Here is a 23,077-nt window from a genome sequence, read left to right on the forward strand (position 1 = left end):
GCAACAGAAAACAAAGTGTCAACGATAATACAAGGTCTGCTTGTATTTCAGCAAAACTGAAGGTTTTGATATGACAATCTCACCACTCCAGGTTGTTGCACCTACTCCTTGTGTCCCAGTCCATGGACATTAGGGTATTTCTTAACAGAGCCACAGTCCACCTCTCGTGGCACTCTTAAACACATCCCTCATGTGTCACTGGCTCTCTGTCTTCGAGGTGCCTCCAGCACACACAGCCACCTGGCTCCCCTCTGACTTCTGGGTGGAGTCCTCCTGACTCCTGAACACCTCTGTTCCTCTTCCCAGCTGGAGCCCAGAACACTAGCCAGCACCCTTCCCATTAGTGCAGTGCACAGGTGTGGGCCACTATTAAACAATGGACCCAGGAATGGAGATTTCAGCCTTCCCAATTCTCTTTGAAATCTCCCAGTTCCAGGATCCCATGCCAAATCCAGGTTGTTATCGGTAGTGAACTGAAAAGCCAGTTCTTTCCCAGCAAAATAATTTGTTTCCTGGAACTGCTCAGCCCCTCTGGCTGAGAGTCCTGGGTGACCAACCCCCAGTTCTACCGTGGGATTGCCACACAATACATACATACATGGTGGTATAAACCCCTAGCAGAGAAAGTATTTTGTGCTTCAGTCACATATGCATACCCTGCTAATAAGCAGGCAGGCAGTGCTAGGTTTTCTTATTAGAAAGCCCAGATGATGTACTACTATGTCTCATGGCTGCACCCTCTATTAAATGTTTAAGTAAATATATACAGGTTATGGAATAAATGATATAAAACAGCATACAAATCTGTAAAGTTTCTAACACATTTAAAAAGGGGGCTAAGCTACAGTACATGGGCGATTTTAATCACTAGCTACCTAAAGTGGACCTTTACCCCCTTTTGACTAAAAATCACATCAGCATACAGCTCTGCATGCTGATATGAAATAATCTTACATTCGTTAGCTAAGCAAACATTTTTATTTTACTTACAATCTCCTTTTATTCTACTTCCTGGTCCACTTTTGCACAAATGATGTAATCTGTGCCCAAGCATTGCATCCTGGGAAGGTTACATCAGCCGAAAATTGCTGGGAAATCTCATGAGATCTGAGGAAAAGGCATGTGTCTCCTCTGAGATGATGTGCATGGTCACATGTGCCAGAGTCTAGTAACCTGCCTTAACATGGATGGGGGAGCCAAGAGTGTTTCTTTTTTAGCCTAAAAAAAAAAAACAAATAACAGTGTATGGATAGCTTTAGACGATTTCTGTACTTGAATATGCCCAGAAATGATCCATCCCTCCATGCCATATTTCAGTAGATGCCATTTAATCAGATAGACTGGCTTTACTGACCAACAGCAAAAGTGCAGGAGAAATGATGAATAGTCCACTCACAAAACAGGTCCAGCAGCTAGCAAACAGTCCTAATGTACACTGATCAGCCATAACATTATGACCACTTAGATGTAAAGTGAATAACATTGATTATCTCGTTACAATGAGGGAGGGGGGGGAGGTATATTGGGCAGCAAGTGAACATTTTGTCCCTGAAGTTAATGTGATGGAAGCAGAAAAAAAAGGGCAGCTATAAGATGTTGAGTGATTTTGGCAAGAGCCTTTGTGATGGCTAGACAACTGGGTAAGAGCAACTCCAAGACTGCAGCTCTTGTGGGATGTTCCTGGTCTGCAGTGGTCCAAGGAAGGAAAATCGGTGAACCAACCACAGGATCATAGGCAGCCAAGATTCATTGATGCATGTGGGAAGTGAAGGCTGGCCCGTGTAGTCCGATCCAATAGTTAATGCTGGTTCTAAAATAGTGTCATTGTCTGAACACACAGTGCATCCCTTTTTGTTGTATATGGGGCTGCAGACTGGTCAGGGTGCTCATGCTGATTCCGGGGGGCACAGAAGTTGATTTGGATTTGACTTTTTGGGGTTTTTGAGTGCACTTTATTTTCTTATTGAAACTTGAAGACACGGGGGAGAATTTATGAAAACTGGAGCACACAGAATCTGGAGCAGTTGCCCATATGAACCAATCGGCATTTATTTTCAGTTTAGCTTTCAAAATGAAAGACAGAAGACGATTGGTTGCCGTGGGCAACTGCTCCAGATTCTCTCTGCTCCAGTTTTGATAAATCCTCTTTATGAATGAAGGCCACTGTAGTGATGGCACTTGGAGGGGGTGGCCGTGACCCCCTGCATTCATAGTTAGTCCTTAGACCTCGCCAACATTTACCCAGAAAGCTGAGGACACCTTGTGCTGAAAAAGAAGTACTACAGGAGATAGCTCCAGTTTGAAGTATTGAAACTTTAGACGTTTTTCTATTTTGTACATTGGCTGGGGGGCCATTTTATTTGAAATAAAAAATGCCTGAAGTTGGGTTTGAAGACCGCAGTACTCACCATTACACAAAAGGTTACAGTATGAAGGGAAGACTTGTGTACAAAGATGATCTCACAGTGCATGGTCAGATTTTCTTTCACCGAGGAGCAGAAACATAGTTCTTCTATTTTGTACAATCAGTCAGAAAACAGGTTCCACGTGTGAGATTTATAGGATGTGCTCCAGAACAAAGAGCATTATTGCTGTCTGCACTGCTACCACACACACTATTAAAGGACACCTCTGCTGAGGAAGATAACTAAGCTGCCATTGCTGACCCGCTAGTCTCCTGGCTGGCATGCTGATCCCATACCTTCTGACTTGTAGCGCATTGTTCTGGGTATGTGACAGTGCTGGGACCAGAGACAGCCACATAACTAGCATTGCAAGTGCAGTTGACAAAAGGAAGCCCCTTCATTTCTTTAGCTTTAAAGCGGACCTTTACACTCCAAAATCTAATTCTACCAATGTATCCCGTCTATGTGTGATGATTAATAATAACATAGACATGTCAGGTGTTAAATGCTGTGATTGTGAAATACATACACTTGCACAGCATTCACTTCCTGCTTTGAAAGTGCAAAATGACTTCAGTTTGACAAAGTAATGCACACTGGGATTGTCTTATCAGCAGAACATTGCTGGGAACGCTCATCTGTAATCTCGAGATCTCAGGGAAAGGCATTTTCCTCCCCTGAGATGATGTGCATGGTCACATGTCTAGTCACATGTGCCAGAAATCCAGGAAGTAAAAGGAGAACTAGTAATCTGCCCTTAGTAAACATGGCCACAGTCAGAAGACTGGGAAAGGAAAGAGAAATAAGATATGCAAAGAATACCAAGCCAGCAATTATCTAGAAGTATGTGTGTGTAGATTGTCATTACTAAACATTTCTAAATATGTGTTTGTGTTGTTATGGTAAAGATATGGGTAAAGGTCCGCTTTAAAGGAAACCTGTACAAGGAGATATGCTGACTTTGTACTGGAAATCCTGATTGTGGCTGAGTCACTAACCTGGAACAAGCATGCAGCTTCAGTGAGAAGTTCTGAGATCAGTGACAACACAACACCAGCCGACTAGTATTTATAAAGTGGAGAGTCTGGTGAGGACCTGGTAGTACAGGTTTCAATAAAACAGTATAAGATCACATCAATGGGATGTAGAGCTGGTATGTATAAAAACAAAAACAGAGAGTTTACCTCTCCATGTGCACATGAAGTGGAAACCCCGAGAGCCAGGTGACGGCTAGCCTTCCCTACAATGTATATACCGCAGAGAGGAGACCCGTGACAGGGGCCGTAGGAGGCTGGGAAGCGCTATTCACCTGTGAGGTGGTACAGAAGGAGTGGCTATATGGGGCTGGGAAGCGCTTTTCACCTGTGAGGTGGTAGAGAAGGCGGGGCTATATGGGGCTGGGAAGCGCTTTTCACCTGCCGGGCAGAGGAGGCGTGGCCGCAGTAGGCAGCGAAGCTCTTTTCATCTGTCAGGGGGCGGGGCGCGGCTGAATCCCTGGGAGGTGTGTGCGGTGCTGATTGGGGTTCCGCTGCTCTTTTCTGGAGTCAGATAAATCTGTCAGTGGGAGAACACACAGGCGCTGCTGGAACTCTTCCAGGTCAGATTTCAGTCTTGGTTATGATGCACTTTGATCCCTCATACTGTTTGAGTGATGGTGGAGAAGTGTGGAGATCCGTAGTGATCGCTGTATGGAAACAATGTCACTACTGTTTTTTATGCCTACCTTGGCATATTATAGCGCAGAGCACAGTTCTTATGACCCCCCCAGAGCCATCATAGTTGCTGAGTTTATTCTATGACCCACCGTGCCTGTAGATGGTGGAGGCTGCCTCCTGTCTCTGTGTGTGTGTGTGTGTGTGTGTGTGTGTGTGTGTGTGTGTGATTGTGCAGTAGAGGTGGTGGGGTCCCCCCTGTGTCTGTGTGTGTGTGTGTGTGTGTGTGTGTGTGTGTGTGTGTGTGATTGTGCTGTGTGCACATGCTGCTGGGCCGCCTATTTCCTGCTTGTGTAGGATGGAGTGTGATGGGTGTCAGTTGCTTGTCTGCCCCAGGAGGGATTCTTGATCGTTTCGGCTCCGATTGTGGGAGAAATACACAGGCTGCCACTGCTGGAAATGCTAGATGCCTGGCTGTCCTGCTTTCAGCACTTAGAGACACGGACTTGGAACAAGCATGCTTATCAGGAAGGTTAGTAACATGGAGTCAGGACTCCAAATCTGTATACGAGTCAGTCATTTAGAAAGCACTGAAGCCATTGGATCAGCATGACAGCCAGCATGTGTTTTCAGCCTGTGTATTTGTCTTTATACGGTAGGTTTTCTGTAAAAAAAAAAAAAAAAATGTAACACATACAGAACTCTCATCCTTATCTATAGTTCATGGAAAGGGAAGGAGTACAGGTGTAACTGTTTGTAATACAAGTTCTATCATTGTAGTCATGTTGTATAGTACACATGAGTAGTAATCATTGTGTTCTAATCAGATTGTATCCATCTTATGCAAAGATGTGTTTTTAAGTCTGATTGTATCATTGTTACACAATACTGAAACTCCTCCTCCTCTTATGGGGTACATATTCTACATTTAGAGACCTCGTTTGTTTTACTTGTCATTTCAGTAACTTTTGTATACGGAACTATGGGGATTAAACTGGTCAGTGAGAGTCATGTACAGGCCTGGGCACAGTTGTTGGTGCAGCTCATTGAAACAATGTGTCACCATTCCTCCTGAAGACTGATGACCTGCGAATGAATTGTCTCATTGATACCTGCATACTTTTGGTATGTCATGGAGTAAAGCAGGGGTAGCCAAACTCCGGCCCTCCCGCTGTGGTGGAACTACAAATCCCATGAGGTATTGCAAGATTCTCGCAGCCACAGACATGACTCCTGGAGAGAGATGCATCATGGGATTTGTAGTTTCACCACAGCTGGAGGGCCGGAGTTTGGCTACCCCTGGAGTAAAGCAAAGAAAGTGTGACGAGATGCATTGCTTATTCTAAAATTATCTGGGCAGATTAGTTGGTACTTTTAAAATGCATCAAAGATAGCGCAGACGCAGTAAGGGAAGGGGAGTGGTTTGCCGCTGAGGCTCTTTCTAAGGACGCAAGGAGACTCATCCTTTTGTGGCAGCCAGGAGCATGCAGACAACAGACTCCATGGGATCCTGTAAGGAGCAGAGGCAGATCCAGAGTCTAGTCTCGGGGGGCGGGGGGGCTCACTGCCAGAAAATAAGCCGCCCCCCCTCCCCCCCATCTGGCTCTTCCACTGCTACTATGCCACCCCTTTCCTCTCACCGTCCCCAGTCAGCATGACCGGACTATAGCCTTGCAATTTATGTAAAAAATTTTGGGGGACAGATAGACCTTTTTTATTTGGAGGTATATAATCACCACGGGGGAAGGGGTGTTATTTTTTTACTATATAATGAAAAAAGTGCCGTTTCCAAACTGTTTTATGTATAATTAGTATCCCATATATGATCAATCTTGTAATTGTGATTGATCGTCTACTTAAAGTGATGTTAAACCCTGTGCTGCAGACCACAACTCTTACCACGCATGCATGTCTGTTTTTCTTTTATTTCCCTGGGTGCTTTCTAATCCTCTTCTGAAAATTGCCTCCTCCCTGGTTGCTGCTTTGCTCCTGGCTGCCACAAAGGATGAGTCTCCTAGCGTCCTTAGAAAGAGCCTCAGCGGCAAACCTCTCCCCTGCTCCTTCCCCCTTACTGTGTCTGCGCGATCTTTGATACATTTGAAAGTGCTCAATGCGCACGCTTCCCTAATCGGAACTTCGTCCAGACGGCGCTCTGTGACCTGGTGAAAACAAAAGGCTGTAAGCGTTTGGACACATATTTAAAGTCAAACGTATACTGCAGAAGGTTTACCTGCTGGCATGCAATACATTAGGTTAAAAAAAGTTCTGTGTTTAATACTACTTTAACTAGAAAAAAGTAGTCATTCTGCTGTTTGGTATCCTCATGTGCACCACATTGATTATGGACCAGAAAATGCAGAGGAGAGTTATCTGTAGAGATCAGAAAAAAAATTATACACCAGCATGTCACAGGTAAGGGTGGTAAGACCATCTTCAGGCAGCTTGATGTTCCTGTGACTACAGTTGCAAATATTTTTAAGAAGTTTAGGGTCCGTGGGAGTGTAGCCAACCTCACTGCATGTGGCCGCAGGAGGAAAATTAACTGCAGATTGAAAAGAAGGATAATGTGAAAGATAGACCAATAGGAAGGAAAACTTCCAAAGAGCTTCAAGCTGAATTCCAAGGTCAGGGTACAATAGTTTCCGATCATCCCATTTTAAGTGGGATCAAAAGAGGAGGACCCCGTGGGATCAAAAGAGGAGGACCCCGTGGGATCAAAAGAGGAGGACCCCGTGGGATCAAAAGAGGAGGACCCCGTGGGATCAAAAGAGGAGGACCCCATGGGATCAAAAGAGGAGGACCCAGGAGGTCTGAAAAGAAAAATATTAAAGTCAGAGTGGAGTTTGCTAAAAAGTAAATTGAAAAGCCCCAATGCTTCTGAGGGAATCTCCTTTTAGATATTCAAGTTTAGTGGAGCTTTTTGGTAAATCACATCAGTTCTATGTAAACAGATGGGGGAAAAAAATGAAGCTTTCAAAGAAAAGAGTGTTGTACCTAATGCGGAAAATGGAGGAGATGGTTATTTTTTGGGGCTGCATCTGGCATGTGGTGTCTTGATCCTGTGCAGCGAATAGTGACATCTAAAGACTATCAAGGCATTCTGGAGTGAAATATACTGCTCAGTGTCAGAAAACTCTGTCTTGGTCACAAGTCATGCGTTCTAGACGTGCACACCATAAAAATTTGTTTTGGACAAAATTAATGAAAAGGGAAAAACCTTTTTAATTTGCTATAACAAATAATTATGCTGATTTGAAAGCAATGAACCTCTGAATCTGAAGGCACGCAATTAAAAAAAAAAAAGATCATGTGTGCTGCTATCTTGGAGGTGGGGCGCATGATTTCATCTGACGCCAGCTTCAGGTGACGTAATATGCATGTATGGGCGCCACCATCTTGGACACGACAAGATGGCGGTTCCCAAACAAAATAAATGCATATATGCCAGAATATATATATATATATATATATATAGATAGATAGATAGATAGATAGATAGATAGATAGATAGAGATATATATATATATATAATGAGAGAGAGAGAGAGAGAGAGAGAGAGAGATCATTTGTTATTTTGGATTCGGATGAACTGCCAAATCAACAGAATATGGTGATTCAGCAAGTTTGTCTGAATGCATATGTCTAATGGGTTCTCTAGCAGGATAATGACCCAAAGCACCTACGAAGAGCAAAACATTGGACTATGCTGAAGTGGTCTTCTAAAAGCCCTGATCTGAGTCCTATCAAACATCTGTGGAAAGATGTGAAACATGCCACCTGATGAAGAAACCCTTCAAACCGTAGACCTGGACAAACTACCCATTGGCAGGTGCAGAAGTCTCACTGAGATCTACAGAAATCGTGTTTTTGCACTGATTGCCTCTGTAGCAGGGGAATGAATATGGAATGTGGGAGCCAGTCTGTCCAATCCAGGAGCCAGCAGGATGTTTTTTAGGAGCCAGCACCATTGACTACAACTAGAGAAAACTTCAAATGTTGGGCCCCAGCGGTACTTTTTTAGGAGCACTGGATAGCTGGCTCCTGGGATTTGTCCAGCCCTGATCTAAGGGTTGTAACAGTATTTCACTGTGCTGTAACCACTCTTCACCCAATGAATATAACCATAATGTAAAAAAAAAACGATACGGCAAGTGTAATAAAAAATGTGCAAACATATAAAGTGCATGTACAGTGCTTAAATCACCATAAATGCTAAAGTGCAATCAAAGTTCATAGGGGGGAATTTAATGAAAACTGGAGCAGTTGTTCATGGAGTTTAATCAGATTCTCCAGATAGTTGGTTACAATGGGCAATTGCTCCAGATTTTGTCTGCTCCAGTTTTCATAAATTCCCCCCATAGTGTCTTCAAGTTTCAATCACCAAAATAAAGTGCACTCATAAACCGAAAAAAGTCAAATCCAAATCAAATGTTGTGCCCAGTAAGTGAACAGTGCTCACTTTGTGTTCACTCACCGGGCACGAACATTGATTTGGTGCTTTCAGCGCAGTGAAATAGTGTTACATTTTGTCCAAAGGTAAACATTTGGGTTTACCAGGGTCGCTGCTGTTTATAAGTTTGTTTCATTTTAGGGTATAGGGGCTAGGGAGAGCGCGGATTGTACAAAACATTAAAGTGACGTTAAACCCTCAGATTTTTTAACATAAACAATACTGTAATGTGCGCCTTACTGTAATCCATGGTTGTTTCCCTTCTCTTTGCTGCTCTTCCTTTTAAATCCTCATGTCTTCTCATGCTTGGGGAGAACTTCCCTTTTTAGCTCAGGGCCTCTTCCTGTAGTGCTGGCTCAGATTACAGGCCTATACAAACGGATACACAGACACCGTGTATCCATTCCTGAGACAAGGCAGTCTGCTGCAAAACAAAAGTTCTGCAGAGCATGAGAACAGATACAGATTTAAAAGGAAGAGCAGCAAAGAGAAGGGAAACAACCATGGATTACAGTAAGGCACACATTACAGTATTGTTTTATGTTAAAAAATCTGAGGGTTTAATGTCACTTTAAGTCCACATTTCTGTCCATGCCATTTTCCTGTGTTCTTATTATGAAAAACTTCCTCCCTTTTAAAATCAAAATCTGATTTTATTTCAATATGGATTAAAAAAGAATGGATGCCAATTATGTGTCGGTTTCAAATGATTTCAGAAAATTGAAGGCTCTGCAGTTTTTGGGAAAGGGGAACCAACAAATTTGTCCACATCTGGAAATGAGTGTGTCTGAAATAACTATACGCAGTTCTGCAATGTTGACTAGCTGATCACAGGTGTGTTTTGGGCAGAGGCGTTTCTGATTCCCACTACTACAGAGACAGGAAAGATGTGTTCTTATGTAGACTCAGCTCCCTCCCGTCTCTTGATTATCTTTGCAGCTTTAGTAAGAATATCTGTGGACGCACACAGACCAATCAATAGTACTGATTCCGAAAGGTTCTGAAAGAAAGATAAGATTCTCCCACGTCCAATGACAGGATCCGTTAGCACTCAAGGTGAAAACTACAAAGTGCACCCAAATAGACAATGGAAAGCCCACTATGGCTATGAAACTGTAAAGTATAGTATTATTAATACTACAATATGTACTAATACTTCCTTACATAGTTCAGGTTCAATCAGCCTACAATCACCATGTCTATAGTCCAAAGCTTACTGCTGGCTGCTTAAAGCAAAGTTGGATGATGTAGCATCTCTCTTTTTTTACATCTTATCCGCATACTGAAATCACTTCCCATCACTGTTCCCTTCAACCCATCTTTTAAAGGAAAATAAATTACACCTTTTGGTATGTGATGACTGTTAGCAGCTAACTGAATTTCTGGCAGGTTCAACAGGTAATGTTCTGTACTTCTTACATCATGGGGGGAAAAACTGTTTGGTTTTTTTTTTCTTCCATCCGATATACACTTAATCTTGAATTTCTATAGAGATTATTTTGCCATTCTGAAATATTTCATGTAAAACCATTAAACACATGTAGGAAATATGTGCTACATCTAAAATAAGTGGCTGTTCTTATGGCAAACCAGCCAGTTGTAATTTGTTACAGGACTGTGAGCCAGCCATATGTAACAAATAGCATCCTGCCTCCAAGGTAATTTCCACAGTGCAGAGTGTTCTATGTATGGAAGAATCTGTTGGCAGCAGATGTGACGAGAGCCTTTGATCTTTGCTACCTTCAGAAAACTGCTCAATTAATAATATAGTACAGGAGAGGTAATGTGGTTGTTAAATTGTTACCTGATTTTTCTTTTAGCACCTTGTGAACTGTCCACACTGAATGATTGTTTTTCCATGGGTAAAGCTTATGTGCTGGGACCAGGTGTCTAATGCCTAAGGCAAAGAGTCAAGCCAGTGTAACAAAGGATGTAAAGTAGTATTGAACTCTCAAAACTGTTTTCAATAATGTATCAGATCAAACAAATAGACATTGTCCAGCAAAGTATTTCTTTACATATTTACCCAAACACTTAGTCATCCTCCAGCTTGGCTTCCCTGAACTTCCTGTCCAGTACATGAGTGCTTTCATCAGCAGTGGTCTATCTACTAGCATTGGGAAGGAAGGAGCAGAGAGGGTAGAGGCTTGTCTTGGTGTGCCTACTACTGATAGTGTTTGGTTTTTTTTGGTACTCCCCTATACCGAGTACCAGAAATCCCATTCAGGAAGCTGGCGGCGTGTAATGACACACCACCTGGCTTCCTGATTAGCCGGGAAGCTGGGCAGCGTGTAAAGACTCGCCACCTGGCTTCCCCATTAGCAGGGAAGCCGTCACCATGCTTCTCGTCACTAGGTGACGAGAAAGCATCGAACCGGCTTTCTGGCCAATCAGGAAGCCGGGCGCCGTGTAATGACGCGGCGCCCGGCTTACTGATTGGCCGGGAAGCCGGCTCCATGCTCCCTCATCATGAGGTGTCAAGGGAGCATGAAGCTGGCTTCTAGACCAATCGGAAAGCTGGCCACGGCGCCTTGCTTCCTGATTGGCCAGCTTCGGACCAATCGGGAAGCCGGCAGTGCGTCATTACACCTACTCGGCATCGGCACTGATAACCGATACTAGCATCGGTGCATCCCTATTGATTACCATAGAATGTTGCAGATAACAGAACCATCTCTCTTTTTATATAGGCTATATCAGTCACTTGTTATCCAAGGCAGCCAGTCACAATGGTGGATGAGCAGAGGTGTTCAGTCAGCTGCATCCTGATAATGTGTCTTGAAATGATTGCACAGGTTTTAAAAGAGAACTGAATGTAAAAGATTCAGCAATTACATACAGAAATATGAGACTCGAACTAGCGAGCTATGGAAATGTATTGCACTCTCTTGCTTGTGGTGGTAAGCTAAGGACTGCTTAAAGGGGAATTCTATCCAAAGCCTGAAAAATATTGCACTGTTTGATGGACTGGGAAACTAAGCCAAGATCTAGCTTACCTTAAAGGGTGAGTTCACCTTTTAATGTTTGTTTTTTTGTCCAAAAATCCATGAACATTACATATTACTTATTATAATGCTTACTCTTAATAATGCTGCTCCTGTGGGTTCCCCTTTTTTGTCCTGACGACATGGCAGGACGGACCAACCGTTGGAAGCACCTCATGCACCTCAAGCACCAGCTCCTCATGTACGAGCACTTGGCTGGCTAACTGCACATGTGCACTCTGCTTTTATTCTGCAGGAGTGGCTGAGCTCGGGGTTCTGTGAGAAAGCAGACTGAGCATGCATGTTATCCAAGTAGAGTTCTCCTAGCCAGGTGCTAGTTTGAGGAGCTGGGGCCACGCATCCAGTGGTCCGTCAGTCCATCCTGTAGTCAGGACAAAGAGGGGGAGCATTAATAAAAGTAAGCATTGTTTTTAAAAATAGAAGGTGGCATTTTACTGGGCATTGAAGGTTGTAATGTTAATGGATTTGTGAAAAAAAATGTTTTAACTATCTCTTTTTTAACCACTTGAAGACCAGGGGGTTAAACCCCCTTCCTGTCCAGGCCATATTTCAGAATTCAGTGCTGAGGTATTTTGACTGACTTTTATTCAGTCATACGGATGCCATACTGAACTGAATATTAGATCTTTTTTTTTTAGACAGTTTTCTTTGGTGGTATTTAATCACCACTGGGGTTTGTTTTTTTTTGTTTTTTTTTTACTATATAAAGAAAAAAGTACTAAACCTTTTGAGAGAGAAAACATTTTTTTTCCCTACATTATGATTTTAAACATTTAATTAATGATTTGATCCCCTGCAGATCTTGTAAGTTTGCCCACTTACAAAGAAATGAAAGGCCTATCATTTGATCATAGGTGTATTTTAAATGATAGAGACAGAATATCAACCAAAATCCAGAAAAAACACATGATACAAATGTTATAAATTGAGCTTGGGGATCAAATACCTATTTTACTCACTGAACTGCAACTCAATATATAACATTTGTGTCATGTGTTTTTTCTGGATTTTGGTTGATATTCTGTCTCTATCATTTAAAATACACCTATGATCAAATGATAGACCTTTCATTTCTTTGTAAGTGGGTAAACATACAAAATCTGCCGGGCATCAAATAATTATTTGCCACACCTGTAAAAGATGGGGGTCACTTTGGGTAAATAGAACCCCAGCATGTCAAATAGGCCCACTTGTCCCAGGACCACATGGAGGACAGCAGAGCCGGAAATAGTTGGCGGAGGGAGGGAGCGCACGCTACCCGCACCCTTCCTTAAAGGAGAACTAAAGGAGAACTATGGGATTAAGGCTTTTCCCCATAGTTCTCCTTAGGGTAACGGGAGGACACAAACTAGCGTCCTCCCGTCACCCTAGGCTCAGTATACCGCTCGCGGTATACTGAGACGCCTCAGTATACCGCGTGCTGCTGCTCGCAGTATACTGAGACGCTGAAGCGGATCCCAACAATTATGTCTGGATCCGCCCAGCTGCGTGACTGACAGCTGGCTCTGCCAGCTGTACCCTCCCCTGTCCGCTCCGCCAGTCAGCGCTGGCGGATCGGAGCGGGGAGGGGGGAATCCAGCCCCTCCCCTGTCACGGCAGAGAGCCATGATAGGATCGAGAGGTGAGCGAACGCCGGTATGTGTTCGCTCACTTCCCGATCTACTAAGCCGACCTCTGACAGTCTCATTGTCACAGGTCGGCTAGAACTATGAGGTGAGTGAAAAGCACTCACCTCATAGTTCTCCTTTTTAACCCTTCCAGCACCATACAAGCGATCGGGTGACTCTATAGCTGCCCAAACGCTTGTATGTATCCAGGGCTTCATTTTGTCAAACTTTCCTGATCGGGTGTAAGTGGGCAAGGACTTCAAAAACGCCCACCTGCCACTCAGCGTCCCGCCATCTGGCCGTTTATTTACAATTGGCCGGACAAGTGGTTACAGTTACTGTACACCAAGTGCATCTATATTTTAGCAATGTTTACCTACTGGTTAAGCATACCATATCTCTTAAATTTTAAATCAATTTTTTCTTTTTTCTTCCTGTTTATAGCAGTCGAGTAACTACTGTGTTGTGCCTTCACCTAGCTGCAAGGGCTGCAGACAGATTTCAAATGGCATGGGGCACCTTGCGCTAAAATCATTCATCACAGGTGCTCTTTAGCTCCATGGAAATGGGCACAAACCTCCAGGCTGTAGGAAGGCATAAGGGGATGCTAGGGGAGGGCTGAGAGGTGTACATAGACATGTGCACCAGCAAAAATTTCGTTTAGTTTAGTTTTGATTTGGATTTTGCATATTTCGTCTTTCGGATTCGGGTCTGCAATTGAATTCGTTGCGGGATTCGGACGAAATTCGTTAGCAGTAGTCGTTTTTCTGATTCGGGTCCGCAATTGATTCGGACAAAATTAGTCCGGTCGGAATTTCGTTTATTGGACGAAATTTCGTTAGCAGCAAAGTGACATTAGAATTTTTTTTTTTTTTCAGTCTGCAGAAGATGAAAAAAAAAAAAAACGTGAAAAAAACTAAGACTCAATTTTTGACTATTCCTTTAATTTAAAAAAAAATGGCTCCATCGATGTAATCCAGCGTCAATCACGATGCACGACCCCCGCCGACCCGCTGAAATAAAAAAAGTCCCGCTGCACGATGACCACCCGAACCCGACGAAAACTCGCCGCAAAATGACATTCAGCCCGAATGTCAACAGATGGGCGGGGCGAGCCATGACGTCACGGCCCGGTCCGCCCATTTGACATTCTCAGCTGTCAAATACTACATATCATTCGGAAACGCCCGAGTGCTATTCGGGTCTGTGAGCCGAGGTGCCCCGTACTCATTCATAAGGGGGAGGGTGGCATCTGGGTGCCCCCTTATTTAAAGGGGTACACTGATGCAAATAAGCCCTCTTGCCCGCAGACCCCCAAAACCACCGGGTCAGGGTTGTGAGGAAGAGGCCCTTGTCCCCATCGTCACTTGCTCCCAATGCCGAGGGCACGTGGCCTGGTAAGGCGCAGGGAGGGGGGGAATTTCGACCGGACTACTGCTAACGAATTTCGGGGATTCGAATTCGTTTGCATTCGTTTTCGCTGGAATTCGGATGCATCCGAATCTCCGAAAATTCGTCCGAACATGTCTAGTGTACATACTAGATGTACAGTAAGCTGTATGTCTGTACAATGTCCAGTACAGTGGGGCTGGGGGGCATGGCAGCAAAAATGACTACAGGAGTTACAGGCATGTTGTGCATCTGCACAAAGTCCTGTAACTTGTAGCAGCCTTCCTAGGGATACAAACTGACCACACTATCAAGGATCTCGATCTGTGCTTGGCGTGGTCAGAGGAACCAAAGGGAACTGCAAGATCGCCGGGTATTTAGCAGCTGCACACCAAATGAGAACATTAAGAACAGTTTTATTTTGTGTGGTAACATACTTTAATTTTGAGTATATGGAATAATTTGACTAGTCATAACACTTGTATATGTATTTTTAATATTTTTTGGAAGCAGTTCAGTGGAGATCTCATTAGATAACATTTTTTGCATTGTTCTAGCACAGAAGATTCAGGAGCCACCACATAGATCTTTGGACCTACTGGTACTGGTCAATAATGGATCGCTACCGTTACTTTATATTCAACCAGCGGAGTATGGTGGTGCTGGGAATCCTCCAGATAGCATGTACTGGTGTCTCAGTGGTCTGCGGTTTCATGGATGGTGCCTTTCGGAAAGAATCCACACTGGGGAACACAAGAGCTCCTGTTTGGGCTGGAATGGTAAGAGTCATCTCGTAGCAAGGGTATGTTTTTGGATTTAGCCAATAAACTGCCTAGCATAAATAAAAATGAATTGGCTGATTAATTTCTGGGCTGGACAAATTGTAGGCCCCTTAAAAGTTACAGCTGGCACCTAATGTTTAAGGATTTCTCTAGTTGTCAATGGAGTTGGTTACTAAAAAGAAATCCTGCTGGATTGTATAGACTGGCTCCTACATTCCATATGAATTTGTTCACCCTGGACTATCTTATTGTTGGATAGTGCCTTGCGCCACTTCACATGCACCAAATGTAATTACTCCCAAATTGGACATAATGGTCCCAAAACATGGCCATAGAGTATACCGTTTTATTGACTTGGCAATGAGCCATTATACCCAAGCAAACCTTGGTGAATTGAATTGTCACTTGTGACATTTATAAAAAAATTCTAACAAAAAAGTAAGCAGCATGATGTGCTGGGTTCCTTGCAGCATGCACCAGTGGCAGTGCCTTCAGCGTGGCTGGCTGGCGTGAATGAGCCCCTACCCACTTACAATTATTGGGCTGCCTTATGCATTGCAAAACCATATGAGAATACTGCACATTAAGCACACGGTGCACTCAAATGGTAGAAAGTTGATGGGACAGGTCAGACAAAGAGTAAATGTTTGGTTAGTTTTGACTGATGAAAGCTGGAGTTCTACTAAATCATTTTAATAACCTGTAATTATTATAACAAGTCTTTTGATTATTTGCCGTTTTCAGGCAGCACAGTTTTCCAAAGTAAAAATGTTTTTGTGAGCCCCATCTGGTCTACCACCAAGAATGATTTATTTATATGGAAAACCAGTGGTATACACTCTAGAGTTTTGGAAACTGTTCGCTGTAACAAATTGACTCCACTATACCTGATTTTAGGAAAGCAAATCCATTCTGAAGCAACTTTCCCTTTATTTGTAGATGCATATCTGCAATAATATGGTGATATTTGCGCAGAATATAGTCTTCGCATTACTCTATTTTATTTCACCCACTTGCCCTTGTTTTGTAGATCATGGCTATTCCCGGTGTGCTGGCCTTATTTTCATCACAAAAGAAGAATCCTGTTCTTGTAAGACTCCTTTTATTCTTTTAATGACCTTACATTTAACTAGGGATGCACTGATACAATTTTTTTCAGACCGAGTACAATGACCGATACTTTTCCTCAAGTACTCGCCAATGCCAATTCCTGATAAATTTAAAATGATTTTTTATTTTTTTTTAAAACAATGCAGACGAATGATTTTTGAACAGTGGTGCAGCGCCAGGGCCCAGTCACAGCTGCGCCCCTGGTAGTTCTGACACTGACTCTAAGCTGTTGAGGGACTACAAATGCCAGCAATACATTACACAGCAGTGCAGAATACCACCAGCTATATAGGACTACAAATCCCAGCAATACATTATACAACAATGCAGAATAATATGAAGCTACATACTATGTGTTGCTCGGGAGGCTGTGCGTAGTCTCTCCAGCGCTGCGTACTGCGTGTGGCAGGAATAGGTGATCTTTGACCGGACTGTCGCTGTAAATGGGCGCCATGAAGGTCCCCATAAGGCTGCTCTAAGGTCCCCAGCAAGTGCGGGACCGCAGGCAGCTGCTTCCGTTTAAAAATGTAAGGTGACGGTATCGGCGCTTAGTATTGGGGCATTTTCACAAATACAAGTACTTGTGAAGATTTCCAGTATCGGCACTGATAGTAGTATTGGTGCATCCTTACATTTAACTTTTTTTACATGTTTTACTTTATCACATCTGCTGTCTGATAGTTTAACCACAAATTTTGTTATGTAGCTGTACCATCCATCAATACAGTATTCCCCATACTGACTGCTCTTTCCTTATCTGCAGGTGAATGCACTTATTGTGGTCTCAGTGTTTTCATGTTTCACCACCTTAATCATTGTAGTTTATGCTTGTCTGACTCTGGTATATGGGGAGGATGATGATGAAGTGTTCTCTCATACACCTGTACACATTGTACACACAGTAAGTACCATCCATAAAGTCTATATAAACTCTACTATGGTATGTGAAATGAACATCAGTATTTATGCAAATTGATTGTTAATGATATACTCCAGTCAAAGTTGAAAGCTTGGGAAGAATTTGGGGGTACTCTCAGCCACTACTGTCCGCTGTTCTTGCCTTTGAAAGAATGCTTGTGTATGATTTGTCCCCCCTGTACACAGGATTCCAGCCTTGCACTATGTACTTCAAATTGCACTCACAAATGGTAAGCACTCATTGGTGAGTGCCAGCAAATGAGACGCGCTTCTTATCAAGAACTGCGTTTCGTTAGTTATCGTAGTCAGGTGAGCATGCTAAGCAATGAATGCTCTCCATATGCGAGGGTGATTTGAAAACTAGTGCAGGGCTGTGATGTTGTGTACAGACCATACATCGGTAGCCGTGAAAAGGAAGCAGCGTTCTTTCAAAGGTAAGAGAAGTGGGAGATGGGTTTAAAGCAATCTTGGAAGTTAAAATGCAATTGGTACCATAGACAAGAGATGGGGAACTTTGTACAGGCTTCAGGAAGTATACTTCCAGTAACCATATGAGGTGCACTCTTGATTTTGGCTGTAATGGATTGCAAAGAAATGTTGACTTTTGAAGGTCAACTTTGTGATTTATTTTGCTGGGTAGCATTAGTAGCTCGCTGGTTGTTTTCATTCATTGGCAGGATCTGCTCATATCATCAGTAACAAACAAGATTTCATGATGGCTTAGTAGAAGGATCAGACTCCTGACCGTCTTGTAGACAGATTAAATGTTCATTTAATGTCATGCTATAATTAAAAAGAAAATCATTTATGTATTTTAGCTTTATGGTTCATATCTGACTTTGTTTCCCTCTCTCTAGAAGTTCATCCTTAATCGACTTGTTCAGGGAGCAAACATTGCGCTGCTTGTAGCATCTTTCATCAGCCTTTGTGTTGTCCTGTGCATAGCATACATAGGTTGTCGAAGTTTACCACACTGTATGTGCTATGACAACATAACTGGAATGGTGAGTAACTCATTACAAGTGCAATTACAGTGCTGTTTTTTGTTTTTGTTTTTTTTATCATATGTCGAAGATTTCTGAAGATGCGCTTATGATGGGTATTGCAAATGCAGAAGAAAACATTTCCCAGCACACTTACCAGCTAGCCTGCCAAAAAAACGGGGATAAAAACAAGAGGTTTTGGTTGCACAACTTTTGCAAACTATGTGGAAGCCACACTGCAACATCCTTTGCTATATATGCCCCAAGATGGAGGCTATGGTAGATTTAGAGTTGGGACCACACTACACAGAGGGGCTTTGGACGAGGGAGTGTGGCTTCCACATAGTTTGCAAAAATTGTGCGACTAAAACCTCTGTTTTTAACCCTAATAGTTCGACAGTGTAAATGTCTTTTTTATTTGTTTTTGCAGGCTGGCTGGTGAGTGTGCTGGGAAATTTTTATTCTTGTACTGTAAAGCCCTTCCATGGGAACTTTACTTTTAAAGCTATTTATGTTCAGTGCATTTGCCATTTTGTATTTCTTGTTTGGTATTGCAAATGGTAATCCCGACACCATCTTCTTGTTGTCGGATTTAGAGAACTGAGAGTTTGGGCTTCGTTGGAAGGCATGGTATCAGTAGGTGTGTGAAGCTGGACCCAGAGTCAGCAAAATGTATAACATGAGCCTTTAATGTTTGGAAAATTCAGAGCTTCCAATCTTTATAAATCTTTAATGTTGAAGAAAACACATCATCCCAACCTCCGGTATCAATATATACTGCTACACTTTGGCCTCTGTAACTGTGTGAAGCCAGTTGCTAATCTAAGTATAGTGCCGACCTTTCAAAAGAAAACTACTTTGCTAATTTTGTCACCTGTAATACTACACATCCCAACTACCACCTTATAACGCTTTTTGATTAGTTTTATAAAAGATCCCATAAAACATACATACACTTATAGCGCATCTTTGTACATCTGTTTCTTAGAGCTCATTCACTTCTATGTGCTTTTCCTTCTAATGTGTCTTACTGTGAAATCAATAGAACATAAACACATGTCAAATCACACTGATGCATGTTCGCATGCACTGCAATGCAATTTCTGTAGAATATTGTGTTTTTCCATGATACTTAATTTGTAGAGCATGTGGCAGATCCAAATAAGAAAGCTCAACACTCCTTCTGGCTTTCTGAAGATCTTAGTCCCATACCTGATAGGGCGGTGTCTTTGAAGTCATTCAGATGTTAATGTGGCTGATTTTTTTATTTCCTGGTATTCGATCTTTTTGAAACATTGTCTATTCACAGCATAGCCATAAGTCCAGACTGTTATTTTTTTTTTTTTAAGCTCCCCCCTGGAATATTTTAAATACCTGTTCATCCTGCCAGTAGAACCATTGGATAGGCACTTCTTTTCATAGGGTGATGGCAGCCTTAGTTCTGCAGTGAAATCACTGCAATTTTGTCACTCTTGTTGCTGTTCTAGCTGTTAATGGCACCCTTGATATCCCTTTAAGTAAATAGCCTCACCTAGTTCTGCCCACAGCCATTTAGATTGACAGCATGCTGCCCTATTTGCAGGAGCTTCCCAGCTGCATTTACCACTTAAAAATGTAATGCGCCAACTTGCATTGAAAATGCCTTTTCATTACTGGGAGTGGAAAAAGAGAGGCTTTACATTGACTTTCAGCTATACACAAACACATGTGAATTTATTTCTGTGCAGCTTGACTGAGAAATAATGATAATTAGAACACATTTGCTCCAGATCTTTGCTGATAGTTAAGGGAGCACTAGTGGCCGGGGTCCGTGGTTTTTTTTGGTTTTTTTTTTGTTTTTTTACCATTTTAAGCTCAGTAGGCTTGTGCTTTTATAAATGGCAGTTCTACAGATATTGGGAGAAAAAAAAAGCACACTGGTACAATATACTAAGCCAGGTTAGGACCATTAAAACAAACAAAAATGTTCTGTGTAAAGACCTGACCCTAGACCAGGGTGCCACTTTGGGTGCCCAAGGTACAGTCTCCAGATGGAAATCTAGACCTGCTTCTTGCAGCTAATGGAAAGTGTTCCAACATGGATTTTCAGAGGACATTCATTGGACTTGCTAATTTCCGATACGGCTGCCTATAGTCTGATACATGACTGAAAGTTACTCCATAGACCATTTTGGTTGAACTGGGAAATAATTACATTTCTATTAGATAGCAGAAAACGACTTTAAAGCATTAGACCCATCCCCCACCCTCCAAGAAAAGTTGTTGCTGGGACTTCTTCTTGTGGCTTCTCTATTTCCCTACACAGGGAAATAGACCAAGAGACAAGACCTTGTGTTTCTGCATGCTCATCATGTCGGTTGTTGTGGTCTGCATTAGAAATGCAAGAGATACAATAAATTAGCCAGTTCTATTGGCTGCTTCTGGGATCTATATCTGTATATTGTTTTATCTCTTTCAGGAATGGTTACATCCTGAACATGAGCAGGCTCAGACTGTGGAACTGGTGTGCACTTTCCATGGTGAGGAAATCCTTCCACTCATCTCACTGCAGGAAGGCATTAACATCATTGTATTTATTTCCAAAAATGCTTTGTGTAATATTTAATGTGTATGTGTAGTCTCTGCAATGTTGGTAAACCGCTACTTGATATAACAGTCATGTGCTTGGCTTAGACCTGGGCCTATCCGTTCTCTCCTATAGACCATGGAGGCCTCCTTTAACAGTGTCAAGTAGTGAGACAGTACCAGGCTCATGAACTTAGGTGCAAGATGCCTTCCTCAGGTTTTAACTGAACTCCAGACAGATATAATTCACACAAATTATTGTAGCTCTCTTATTTCTTTAAATGTATTTCTTCTAATGCAAGTAGCGATTGGACCTGAATTTTGATATCTGCCTCTTGCATTATCTTTACAGCAGAGTCTGGGAGAGGGAAAAGGAACACAAGGAGCCAGTTGGTTGGACTCAGTGCTCATATGCTAACAAGCAACATGCTGAGGGTAGAAGAGAGCAGAGGGATAAAAAGATGAGCTTATTAGTGTGCAGCTTCTCCTTTTACAGTCTAGTCATGGGATGGATTAGGGACAAGACCTGTCGGTGTGACTTTACTCTAGTAGAGCAAAATCAGGTCAACTGCTCTGCCAGTTCCATTATATATCTCATCTGTATATTTAGCCGTTTGCCTGAAGTTCAGATTTAACTTAAGTGCAGACACCTGGACATACATAATGCCATGGAGGTTACTGTATAGGAAAGGCAATATGGACTGTATTTCAGGCAAATTCCTAGCCCATGCTATCTTTTTTGGTTTTACCATTCTGTAATTCAAGCACATTAGCAGGAGTGTCTCCGAATCTTATGATTTTGGTGATGTTAATATATGCTTTTATTGATTTTCACGTGGGGTGTAAATTGAATGGTGAGTGTATCCACTTTATTTAAATAATGAATATATAAGAACAATATAGCTTTTCTTATCCAGCTTTGTTTTCCAGAAGAAGAGGAGCGTATATTTAATTCTCCAGCACAGTTCACAGAAGCCAATGTAGAAACGGAAGAGGCATTTTCCCAGCCGCCTCCATACGTCAAATTATCCTGAACAATTGAGGACTTTCCTAATGTGGCCTTCCTATATAAGGCATGTTTAGGCTCAATGTTTACTATCCGAAAATTTTATTGTATAAAATATATATATATATATATGTTTGTTTTTCTCTTATTTGCACTAAGATGATATATTTAATTGTGTTTGCAGTGCCTTACTATGTCTTGATGACGCACACCATAAAGATGCATCCCTGTGATAGATTTTATTATGTTACACTGTCTTACCCCTGTCCATCACTTATTTTCATTGCATGGCATGCATCATACATGAGTGAAGCCAGGATCAATGACTTGGTTAAGACTGCTTTAACAGTGTGTCAGTCAAGTCCTTGCTTTGAAGTATGCTTTGACTAAACCATGGACCCATGTCAAAGTATGTTCATGATGTCATGGATTCGGCAAACAATGTATACATCACTAACTGTTTGATTCAGGGACTTATGGATCAGATCTAAATGGCATATTTGGGATTTCTGCCGCAGGAATTTAAAGGTTCCTACCGCAGGATTCACAACACACACATTCATACAGAGTGTGAATTAACCGTTCAACATTCCAGCAAGTGACATGTACTGGTTGTATTGCTATAGGATATCTACTACATATTTGATGCATGCTAGTTACAGCAGCCATGCTTTCGGGTGTATGAATGGTCTCCAAAGCTATTACTGATTCATATTTGGGTCTGTGGAGAAGGTTTGTGTGGTTACTACTTTGACTTGATCTTTTGTTGTAAAGTGTGCTCCATTAGGAATGTAACTGCTTAGAAGTCTCTCTATCTCAGTGGTGTTGCAGTATAGATGAGTGTTTTACTACATCTGGTCATAAAACTATACTTTTCTGTTCTTTCTTCATCTTGCTCTGTAAATGTTTGAAGCCCTAACCCTGTTTTATCATCCAGCTGACACATTTTATAGGCTTCTCTTGGCTCCCGGTTTATTAGTGTATTCAGTTATAGGACACACTAATGACCTATTTGAACGGTTGCCATTTGATGAGCATTATATGTTTCTGAATAATTAAATGGTGACTGTGAAAGAGTTTAGCCATTACCTACGTTTAAACGCAAGCATAATACTAATACCTTTTACATAAGCTTGATAAGCATTTGAGGTAATTTATTATTGCCATATATGACACCATTTGTAAGATTTTTTCCCGTACTTGTT

The 23,077-nt window shown here is 42.2% G+C and overlaps 1 protein-coding gene across 1 annotated transcript; it reads left to right on the forward strand.

Annotated features, from left to right (window-relative positions):
• The first annotated feature begins 15,090 nt into the window (after positions 1-15,090).
• On the forward strand, positions 15,091-21,900 carry LOC108787527. Its single transcript, XM_018557103.1, has 6 exons — positions 15,091-15,287; positions 16,321-16,380; positions 17,164-17,301; positions 18,176-18,322; positions 20,760-20,820; positions 21,797-21,900. The coding sequence occupies exons 1-6, from the start codon at positions 15,123-15,125 to the stop codon at positions 21,898-21,900; spliced, it is 675 nt and encodes a 224-aa protein (XP_018412605.1). The 5' UTR covers positions 15,091-15,122.
• Positions 21,901-23,077: the final 1,177 nt, after the last annotated feature.

The sequence above is a fragment of the Nanorana parkeri genome, unplaced genomic scaffold, assembly GCF_000935625.1.
Source record: "Nanorana parkeri isolate BGI_ZX_2015 unplaced genomic scaffold, ASM93562v1 scaffold267, whole genome shotgun sequence".
NCBI lineage: Eukaryota > Metazoa > Chordata > Amphibia > Anura > Dicroglossidae > Nanorana > Nanorana parkeri.